Genomic DNA, 10,895 nt, shown 5'->3' with positions numbered 1-10,895 from the left:
GGGTCCATAAGAGCCATTTAGAGGATGCTCCATTGAATTAATCAATCCAATCCAGTTACACAGATGAACGGATATTTCCTTCACCCCTTTCTCAGCCTCAGTTCCCTCTCTACCATATTTCTCATTTCTCAGGATGAAGGGGAATCCCAGCGGGGGTGAGTCACCCTCTAGAAAATTATGAAAGAATTTGTCTTCTGTGTGTCCTGCTGGGGTCTTTTTGTTTGTTCGTTTCCCATCTTGAGCAAATCCCTCCCCCTTCAGGTCTGCCTTTACAAGCAGCCTAGGAGGCACCTACCTGCACTAAAGTATCAGCTCTACCCTATCCTGGCTGTGTAACCTGGCAAATGGCTTACCTCTGTAGGTATGAGTGCCTCACATAGAAGATAATAAGAAAGGCACAGCAGTAGTACCCCCTGATGGATTTGCTGCGACCAATAAACAAATTAGTACCTGCAAGGTACTCAGAGCAGCCTCTGGCATCCAGCGAGTGCTCACAAAACGTTGCCCTGTGTGCAACCCTGACTGTCTGCTATCTCAGCTGGAGCTGGAGCGCAGGCTGTTAACAAGGGTGAGATACCGCCCAGCTTCAGAGGGAAGTTTCGGGCCTGAGGATTTGAGCAATTATCTAGCGTGTACAAGCCCCTAAATCTGATCTCCAACACCCATCGGTGAGTTTCTAAGAAACTTATAGACCTGAATGGATGAAAGTAATCAAGGCTGAATGCCCAGGCTGATGTAGGAGGACAGAACAAGCAAGGAAGGCAGACTTCAAAAGCACACCTACCATACTGCAGCCCCCTGACCCAGCCCCTGGGGCTCCCTGGGGCTGATGGGAGATAAGGGAAAACACTTCTTCAAAGAGCCCTGCTCAAAGGCCTGAATCAAAAGAACAGGATTGAAGATAAACTGTGGTCTACATTTCCTTCGGCCCCTCTTCCTGCCTCTTCTCTAAAGGAAATTCCTGGGGGAGGGAAAGGAGTTAATTCCCCCTCCTTTTATCAGGAGTTGCCACACCCCCCCCCAACCACAGAGGAATGGAGGTGATGGAAGCTGATAGGAGGAGTTGAGAAGAAGTTACTTCCATCACTGTTTGCTTCTCCCGTTGGCTCTTAGAACCTATGCCTTCCTCTGTCACAAGGATAATGAAACTTGCCCAAAACAACTCTGAAATTTGCCTCAAGCAGAGGCACAGGAGAACTCCCTGGGGGGCCAGAGATAGGGCTCTGTGGGTTAAGGCACTAGCAGCTATGCCTAACCACCTGAGTTCAACATCCCAGGCTGACATGGTAGACAGAGAAAGGTAACTCTTTAGGGTGTCCTAGGACCTCCACCCACACAATCCTCTAGCGCGCACGCGCACACAAGCACACACACACACACACACACACACACACATACACACGCACACAATGGACTTGTGGGGCTAAAACAGGAGGATTGTGAGTTCAAGGCCAGCCTGGATTATATAGCAAGATCCTGTCTCCAAAAATTGCATGGGGCGGCGGAGGAGAGCATGGGGGATTCCTTTCACATGGTCATACAGTCAACATTTTGTAAACTACGGTTCTCTACCTGAAATTTTTTATGAATATAGTGAGATGGGATATAAATAAGTAGCCATATACAGTGCAGTCAGGGCTGGCGGTACAGCTGAGTGTTGAATTAGCATGAGTAACAAACGCCCTAGGTCCTACCACCACAAGGGAAAGAGTGAGAGAGGAGAAGAGGGGACGAGTGGATGTAGAAGAGAAGGAAGAGGAGGTGGGCCAGACCAAAAGGAAGGGGAAGTAGAGAGGAGGCAAATCCCCAGGCACAAACTGCACCGGATCTTGGCCAACTGCTTGGTCTTCCCAGTCTCCCACATCTTCCTCTGTGATTACGGCCAACCCACTCCCAGGGGTTCTGCAGTGGGAAGGGAGACAGTGTCTGCAAGTGCTTAGAACAGCCTCAGCACTGCCTTGACAGTCAAACACTGCTGGCCAGTAAGAACACAGAGGGTAAGGAAAAGAAAAGCAATCACAATCCTGTGGGAGGTAAGCCAAAAAAAAAAAAAAAAAAAAAATGCAAGCAAAGGCAGATGCCCTGGGACACCTGTCATGACTGACCGTCGAGGTCACCCGAGTAGTCTTCCTGTGAGGCTGGCTGGCCTGGCCAGTTTGCTGCCTTCAGTCCTTAGTGACCCTGTCATGCCCCAGGCGGTGTCTGAAGCCTGGGGTGGGGCAGCTGAGAAAAACCGCCTTCAGAGCCCTGGGTGCACTGTGTTAAATCAGGGCTTCTGGCCAAGGCAGTAATTGCCAGCTGTTGAAAGATATTAAACGCAGGGAAGGAAAACCAAGTCCTCTACAAGACAGACTTTGTAGAGTTCTTACAGCTTGTAAAAAAAAAAATGTAAATAGTTACCCAGTGAGATATTATTTCATGTTGTTGCCATTAGGGTTTGAGTGTTATGCAGAGAGGTGATCATTCAAGCAATTCCGCCCCAGCAAGGAGTGAAAACTACCCATTAACCCCTCACAACAAATCCGCCACCTCTCCTTCTCCACCTGACTCAGGCATTTTTTCCTGGGTGGCAAATTTTATGTAAATGGAAGTTGTGAAAAAAATCTATAAATATTCACAATTTTCTAAAGGTTTTTTTCCCCCCAATAGCTTTTGAGGGACATTTAAAAAAAAAATAAAAGGATACATGGGACTAGAGCCTGGGGGAGGGTCAGCTGCCACAGAATTCCCAGTCCTGGCTCAGATGCTAACAATACACTGTATCACAGTCATCATTTACCTGGGACTCTTTGTCCCAACATTCCACATGGGGCCTCCTGAGTCTGGGATGGCCACTCTTAGATTTTATGCGTGGGAAAACTGAAGCCCTGGGGAGTGGGGGAGGTGGTAAGGTGCCCAGGGTCACCATGGCAGCATGCTTTAAAGGCCCGTCTCCCAGGGACCTAACCTCATATAAGTACCCTGCCTCTCGGTATCCAGTATCTTCAATTCCATTCCTCACTCTCAGACCTAGCTGGGCTGCCTACAGCATCCAAAGACTATGGAAAGCGTAGCATAAACTCAAGCACACTTGTAATTCCTCTTGGGGACATCATGGGTTCTAGACCAGGCCAAGCTACAATCGTGAGGGCCTGTTTGACAGAAGGAAAAAAGAAACGCCTAGCATCCAGCTCATTCTTTACAGTGTCATAGAAACAGCCTTAAATAGCCTTAACCCTGTCCTGTTTAACCACGGCTCCCCATTCCCAGGGCAACCGGCGAAAGCCTGGCAAACAAGGTCCCATCCATCTGCCACAGGCTTGCAAGGGGAAGACTTACTAAATCGGCCCTGCACGGCAACATTTTGCGGGGACTTTGTAACCACCCTCCTCATACAATGCTTTGCCCACAGCTGGCCCTCAGTAAACACAGTCCAGTTGATTAATGAGTCATATTCTCTCCCAGGTGGCAAAGCCATTCCTTTGAAAAGTGGACTTCCTTTTCAGTCGGCTGGGGCCCAGCATAGTGCTCTGTATGGGGTAACAATTTTGCTAAGCAAATGTCAAACAGTGATTTTAATAATCCGCAAGTGTTTTAATTAGGCCTTTGGCCTAGCTCAGTATGTCTTTTTTTTTTTCCTTTTTCATTTTCCTCTCGGAAGGAAACTGGATAGATCCAGTCAAAGAAACCCTGCTGCCCTCTCCAGCGGCCCAAAGGTGTCCCTACCCTCTGTGTATGCTGTGGAGAATGTCCTACTCACTGGCCAGAAGCCGGAAGCAAGCCTGGCCCAGACAGCATGCTGGCTGGGATTGCTCTCCCTGCCCATGCTGACTGCGTTGAGCTTAGGGAACGAAGTTTCTTAAAAGGACAACATTTTATTTCACAGGGAGATTGCCTTGTCCCCTTCCCGGGTCCTTACATCCTGTCTGTACCCTTCCTCTCTTCCATTGTTCACTTGACATCTTTCTACTTGCCAAGTAAAGGGCCAACACTCTGCTGTCTTTCTTCTGCCTCCCGGTCCCTCTTTCCCACCCACATTCCTAAGTGTCTCCTCTCTTTCCCTCCAACTTATGCCCCATTAATCATTTCTAACACACATCTGCTCGGGTCCTAGAAGGATTTCTTGGCTCACTCCTGCAGCTGGACTGTTTACAATAATCAAGAAGACTTCATCCGCCAGCTAAGCTCTTTCTTCTTCCTAGTTCTTCCTCCAAGGTATCCACAAAGACTGCCCTTTCTACGGGCTATCTTTCTTCAGCTCTTTTCTCCCAAAGGCTAAAGGACTGTGCAGACTGGTACTTCAAAGTCCCTGCAATGGACTTTGTTTTGAGACAGGGTCTCACTTTGTAGCACCAGCCAGTATGGAATTCACTAGGTAGGGCCAGGGTGGCCTCAAACTCGTGATGTGAGCCTCCTGCCAGCCTGAATGCTGGGTGGACAAGTAAGTATAAGCCACCCTGCACAGCCCGCAGTAGAATCTTAAAGATAAGTGTTGGCAGCGACCACGAGGGCAGAATGCAAAGACTACAATGAGCGGAGCTAATGGGGGTGAGAAGCAAAACTTGACACCATAAAATAAATGAGATCACCCTCCTGTCCTCCATCCCTACCCCTCTTGCTGAAATAATGGAAGATATCATCAGAGTCAGGGCATCGCTAGCCTTTGGTTTACAACTAATTTTGTAAGATGAGGGAGGGGACAGTTGGGTAATTTCTAGGAAATCCATACACTCTGTTCACCAGATAGTGTGGATCCAGGGAGTGCTTGAGTTAAGTTGTGTGACTGGTGTGGCCTTGGAAGCTGCCCTGCTATTCTATTCTCTCCAGAGCACCCTAAAGGTTATGACCGTTCTCTCACTTTGAAGATCCCTTTGACATCTCCTTCCCCAGTCTTGGGGTTCTCACGTTGTCTTGAGTCATTGGTACCAGAGTCAGAGAAAAGACGTGGGTGGGTCAGCACCGGGCAGTCAGAACCAGATAGCCCTGGGGCACTACACCTACAACGACAGTCCTTGATCTGAGTGAGTGACAAATCACTGGGAAAGTGGTGCTCAGAAGGAATGGTGACACCAGCGCGCCTCCACTGGCCGCCGAGGGCAAGCAGAAGTGGTCACTCCAGAGCCGGCACACAAAGGACCAGTGTCACCTGATTGAGGCCAAGGGTCGAGAACTTTAAGGTCAGGTCCATGACTATGTAAAATCTCTGCCCAGTGGGAATACATAACTTTTTCCGGAAGGCTCGGGGGAATCCGAGAGGGTAATACTATTATTAATAAAAAAGGTTTTATTTCGAAATTTCCCTTGGGGAAAACCGGTGGGGCAATCTCGGGAGCCCTGAGCCGCTAGGACACACAGGCTTCTCCTGTGATGATGCTACCCCTCACCGAGTCGCCAAATAGCAGCTAGTCACAGTACAGTGAGGTAGCTTTACTGCTTCACACAGAAGAGAACCCTGAAACACACCTAAACACGATCTATAATTCAGTGCGCCCCTGGGACGTTCCAGGCGCTCCGAGGCGCCGCGCCTTAGTCCGGGTACCGTGTTTCACCTAGATCATCTCACCGGGAAGGGAGTCCTTCAAATTTGCAGGCTGACTGGACAAGCTCAAAGTAGTTGGAACGGCTCACGCGGCGTCCTGGGAATAGTGGATGCCCCCGAGGCTCCGCCGCTTCCAAGTGAACACATCCGGGAGAGGCCAATTAGGGGAAAGAGAACTGGCCGAAGCAGCTCGGAGAAGGGGCCCGGCTCCCGTGGCATGGCCCGCCCCCAGGCGGACTTGGGGGAAAGGCTTGGATCCTAGGACCAGAGCAGGGCTCTCCCATCCCTGTCCCCACTACTGGCGACAGCCCCCGCCAGCACACACACACACACACACACACACACACACACAGACACGAGCGCGCGCGCTGGTGCTGGTGGTGGAGCAGTCGGCAATAGGAGAGCCAGCGCAAGGGAGGTCGCAGAGCCTGCCTTGTAGGGGCAGCCCCGCCCGGAAAGGGGAGCAGTCCCAACGCGCGGCAGCGGCGGCGGCGGCGGCGGCTGGGAGACGGCAGGGGTGAGGGCTCTTTAAGACTCTCCCCGCCCACCGGCGGCGCCCGCCTCCTCCCGCCGCTCTCCCCGCCCCGGGGTCCGGGAGAGAGCTGCGATTGGGCGGGCGCGGCGATCCCTTTGAAGTGTGGCTGCGGATCGCGGCTATTTGACGTGCAGCTCGCGGAAGACGAAGGTTTTTGTGTTGCTTGCCTGGGCTAGCGGTTGCGGCGGCGGCGGCGGCGGCGGCGGTGGAGGAGGGGAGGCGGCACCGAGGCGCAGCGACTGCTGCACGGCGTTCGACGCAGCGGAGCGAGCCCACCCGCCCCGGGAGCTCGCCTCCCGGAGCTTCCCCTCCCTCCCCGCCCCCCCAGTGGCGCTGCCTCCTCCAAATGAGCGATTCGCCCGCTGGATCTAACCCAAGGACACCCGAAAGCAGCGGCAGCGGCGGCAGCAGCGGCGGCGGCGGGAAGAGGCCGGCGGTGCCGGCGGTGGTGTCCCTCCTGCCCCCGGCGGACCCCCTGCGCCAGGCGAACCGGCTTCCTATCAGGGTCCTGAAGATGCTGAGCGCTCACACCGGTCACCTCCTGCACCCGGAGTACCTGCAGCCGCTGTCCTCCACTCCCGTCAGCCCCATTGAGGTCAGTCTCCAGGCGCTGCCCACCCAGAGCTGAACCCATTCCGCCACCCATGCTGGGCCCATGGCCCTGCTCCCTGCGCACCCCCCCCCCACACACACACACCCGTAGCTCAGTGCGAGACGACTCCCGAGGCTGGCCACGCTGGCGGACCTCATGAGGAGGGACGAAAGGCAGGGATCAGACCCTCCAGGTTCTCCCTAGACTGCCAGGTGGAAGGTTTTTTGCCCACTCGCCCTTCGGAGCTGCGTGTTTTCTGTCGAACTGGATTTGCTCTTGTCGCGCCCAGGCTCCTTTACTTTTCCTCTGGCCCCCAGTGTCCTGTCCAAAGACGGCTCCTGGACCTCTCTCGCCTCCACCCCGACCTGTTCTCTTGGAAGCCGCCCGGGTTCCCCCTCATCTTCCTGGGCCTATTGGGGCACACTGCAGAAAACCCAGGCACTCGCGATCCCTGGTCTTTCTTCATCCCACTTTTCTGGGTGTCCTCCCCGAGAGGGAGGGAAGGAGAGAGGGAGGGGCTACTCACAGGGCCAACTGCAACTCTGCCTTTAGAAGGCGCCTCTCCCCGCTTCTACCCCGAGCGCCATCACCAGAAACCCGTCCCAAACGAAGTTCTCCCAAACTAAAAGCTTAAGTTTTTCCCCGGGCCAAGAAGAGGGAGAGATTAGATGGAATGGGGCGAATCGCCACCCCGACTCCAGAGAAGTCACCTTTAACCAGGAGGGCGGGTGTTGAACCGTTTCTCCTGCGCGCCAGCGCCCATGACACACTCAGGGACTAACCCATAACGCAAGTGCCATTCTGCCCGGCTGCTCCGCCACAGCCAGGCCTTCTTCTCGGTGACCCTCTTCGCTAGGCCCCCATCGCGCCGCCAGTGCCCTGCTTTGCGTCCCTGCGCGCTTGGTGGGTCTCCCAATCTCACCCCTTCTCCCTCCCCTTTGCCACTGTCTCCCGCAGCTGGACGCCAAGAAGAGTCCGTTGGCACTGCTAGCCCAGACCTGCTCGCAGATCGGCAAACCCGACCCGCCGCCTTCGTCCAAGCTCAACTCGGTAGCCGCAGCGGCCAACGGGCTGGGATCCGAGAAAGACCCCGGCCGCTCCGCCCCTGGCACCGCCTCCGCGGCCACCGCGCTCAAGCAGCTGGGGGACTCCCCCGCGGAGGACAAGTCTAGCTTCAAGCCCTACTCCAAGGGCTCCAGCGGCGGCGACTCCCGCAAAGACAGCGGCTCCTCGTCGGTGTCCTCCACCTCCTCTTCGTCCTCCTCGTCCCCCGGAGACAAGGCGGGCTTCAGGGTCCCCAGCGCCGCCTGTCCTCCCTTTCCCCCGCATGGAGCGCCGGTCTCCACCTCGTCAAACTCGTCTTCACCCGGAGGCTCCCGCGGAGGCTCCCCGCACCACTCAGACTGCAAGAACGGTGGTGGGACCGGCGGAGGGGACCTGGACAAGAAAGACCAGGAAGCCAAACCCAGTCCGGAGCCAGCAGCTGGGAGCCGAGGCAGCGGCGGGGACTCGGCTCACGGTGGCCCGGAGGCCGCGGCATCAGGGCGCAAGTCGGAGCCGCCTTCCGCTCTGGTGGGGGCCGGCCACGTGGCTCCAGTGTCACCCTACAAACCAGGCCACTCGGTGTTCCCGCTACCGCCCTCCAGCATCGGTTACCACGGCTCCATCGTGGGTGCCTATGCCGGCTACCCGTCTCAGTTCGTGCCTGGCCTGGATCCCAGCAAGTCTGGCTTAGTGGGAGGCCAGCTGTCCGGGGGCCTGGGCCTGCCACCCGGCAAGCCCCCCAGCTCCAGCCCCCTCACCGGGGCCTCCCCGCCCTCCTTCCTGCAGGGATTATGCCGTGACCCCTACTGCCTGGGAGGCTACCACAGCGCCTCGCACCTCGGCGGCTCTAGCTGTTCCACTTGCAGCGCGCATGATCCGGCCGGGCCCAGCCTTAAGGCCGGTGGCTACCCACTGGTGTACCCCGGGCACCCCTTGCAACCCGCGGCTCTGTCCTCCAGCGCTGCCCAGGCCGCGCTCCCGGGCCATCCTCTCTACACCTATGGCTTCATGCTGCAGAACGAACCGCTGCCACACAGCTGCAACTGGGTGGCGGCCAGCGGGCCCTGCGACAAGCGCTTTGCCACTTCCGAGGAGCTGCTCAGCCATCTACGGACTCACACAGCCCTGCCCGGCGCAGAGAAACTTCTGGCCGCCTACCCCGGGGCCTCGAGCTTGGGCAGTGCCGCAGCAGCGGCTGCTGCTGCTGCTTCTTGCCATCTGCATCTCCCCCCGCCCGCCGCCCCAGGCAGCCCCGGATCGCTGTCATTGCGGAGTCCACACACTTTGGGGCTAAGCCGATACCACCCCTATGGCAAGAGCCACTTATCCACAGCTGGGGGGCTGGCAGTGCCATCCCTCCCCACAGCCGGACCCTACTACTCGCCATATGCGCTGTATGGACAGAGACTAGCCTCCGCCTCGGCGCTCGGATATCAGTAACTACAGCTCTGGCCCCTCCCAGCCCTTCCCCACCCACCCACCCGTTCCTCTCCTGTCCCACTGCCCTCGACGCTGCAACCTCCACTACTGCTTACCCCTACCAGGATCCAGCCCAGCCCCTCCCCACCGGACTGTGTATTTATTTACTATAATGTTAGCTTACAAGCTGGGAATATAAGTGCATTAATGGCCCACATGAGTCAATGGTATGCAAAAAGTCTGTCTCCTCAAATAATAATATTAACCACCCAGAGAACTACACGAACCCCTTCCCTCTCCCATTCTTTTTTTTTTTCTTCTTTTTCTTAGGTGTATGTTTTAAGGTTTTGTTTTTTTTTTTTTTTTTTTTTTTGACTGGTTTGGTTTTAAGGAATGAAGGGAGAGCTGGGTTCTATGCTTTTCTCATCTTGGGCAGTCTCTTGCATGAGTCTTCACTGTTCAAACTGCATCTCTTCCCTTTTCCTTCCGTCCCCTCTTGTTTCTTTCCATGTGACGTTTTAATTTTTCTCCTTTGTACAAAAAAAATTGTAACGATTTTTTTTGGGGGGGGGGGTCGAAGGGGGAACCACCGTGGTGGCTGGAGGTCCCCAGCTTTGTTGAATCAGAACGCTGCTGTGTGGCCCTGTCTCAAGCAACCCTCCTTTCCCCTACGTGAGCACTTGGTTCTAGGCCCTGACCCCTCAAATCAAATCACAGCCTTGTTCTTCCACAATGCTCAGCTGGAAGAGTCCCGGTGCCACCAGCAGGCTTCCCCTGCAGTGGTCCCAATGGCCTCCAACAGAGCCTGCTGTTCCTTCTACCTTCCTGGCCCCTCAGGGACCCGCACCTTGCCCTGCAGCCGCAGACCTGCCACAGCCAGTCAAGCGTCTTAGAAGCCCCCCCCCCCCCCGCTGGCACGAAATTGCTCTTTATATTTTGTGGAGTACTTTATCATCTTTTTTTCCCCCTCTCCCTAGTTGGGACTGTGACCCCCGCCCTCCTCTCGTGATAGGAGCAGGGCCAGGGATCCTTGCCGGATCCCTCCAAAGCAGACTAGTCCCAGAGTCATCAGACCAGACAACATTAGTAGCTCTGTTGGGGGCAGGCTGGGGACTCAGGGAGCCCTAGGATCACAGCACTCCCTTCGCCCTCTCCCAGACCTGAGCCAGCAACCTCCAAAGCTGGCGGTGGGTTTCCCTGGGTTCCTGCAGTGGATTAAAGACTCGACCCGGGTCTTGTCCCCCTCCCCCCAACACCTTCCCTCCCTCCCGGTCTTACGCAGCAGCGCCGGGGCTGCGGGGCCTCTCGTGGGGTGAACAGAGCTCTCCCTTACTAAGACTATTTTGTTAATAAATGGAATACTTGGCTATATTCACACCGTGGTGTGTCTCTCTCTTGCCTCAACATAGTCCCACTTCCAGACACCTAAGCAAATGCCCTTGTTTTGGTTTGGTTTTTTTTCGATTTCCTTCTGAGACTGCGGTTCCAAGGCTAGTTTACTGCCTTTCCTCTCTGAGGGGGACTTGCACCCATGTATTACAAATTACATAAAAACACTTTTACTCCCCACCCCCCTTTTGGTTGTTTGGCTCCCAGCGTTACTTCAAAGGCCTTGGCATTTCCTGGGGGCAAAGTGGAGCAAGGGCGTGTGTGAAAGTGGATCTTCCTCTGGGCGGGAATTCAAGGGCTAAAGGCTGAGAAAGGGAACCAGGAAGGAGGGTTGAAGCTAGCTGCCCGGCAACCTTATCCCAAGCCCGGCGGGAGGGCTATCAGAGACGTGCCTCTGG

The 10,895-nt window shown here is 55.3% G+C and overlaps 1 protein-coding gene across 2 annotated transcripts; it reads left to right on the top strand.

Moving 5' to 3' along the window:
• Positions 1–6,167: 6,167 nt before the first annotated feature.
• On the top strand, positions 6,168–10,483 carry Znf703 (zinc finger protein 703). 2 transcript variants are annotated; one of them, XM_041673953.1, is made up of 2 exons: positions 6,168–6,648; positions 7,301–7,558. In XM_041673953.1, exons 1-2 carry the CDS (start codon positions 6,400–6,402, stop codon positions 7,424–7,426), a joined length of 375 nt encoding a protein of 124 aa, XP_041529887.1. In that variant the 5' UTR covers positions 6,168–6,399; the 3' UTR covers positions 7,427–7,558. The 2 variants fall into 2 exon arrangements, with proteins under 2 accessions (XP_041529887.1, XP_041529885.1); XM_041673951.1 differs by lacking the exon at positions 7,301–7,558 and adding an exon at positions 7,603–10,483 and having other exon boundaries at positions 6,173–6,648.
• The last annotated feature ends 412 nt before the right edge of the window (positions 10,484–10,895 follow it).

Source organism: Microtus oregoni, unplaced genomic scaffold (assembly GCF_018167655.1).
Source record: "Microtus oregoni isolate MIOR12 unplaced genomic scaffold, Mior012 000024F_ref0000369, whole genome shotgun sequence".
Lineage (NCBI taxonomy): Eukaryota > Metazoa > Chordata > Mammalia > Rodentia > Cricetidae > Microtus > Microtus oregoni.
This window is presented reverse-complemented; position numbering and strand designations above follow the sequence as displayed.

What these genes read in the sequence shown, in the direction of transcription:
- Znf703 (XM_041673951.1), top strand. Translation starts at nt 6,400, where the DNA reads ATGAGCGATTCGCCCGCTGGATCTAACCCAAGGACACCCGAAAGCAGC. An exon ending in CTCCCGTCAGCCCCATTGAG is followed by an intron (nt 6,649 to 7,602) that starts GTCAGTCTCCAG and finishes TGTCTCCCGCAG; the next exon opens with CTGGACGCCAAGAAGAGTCC.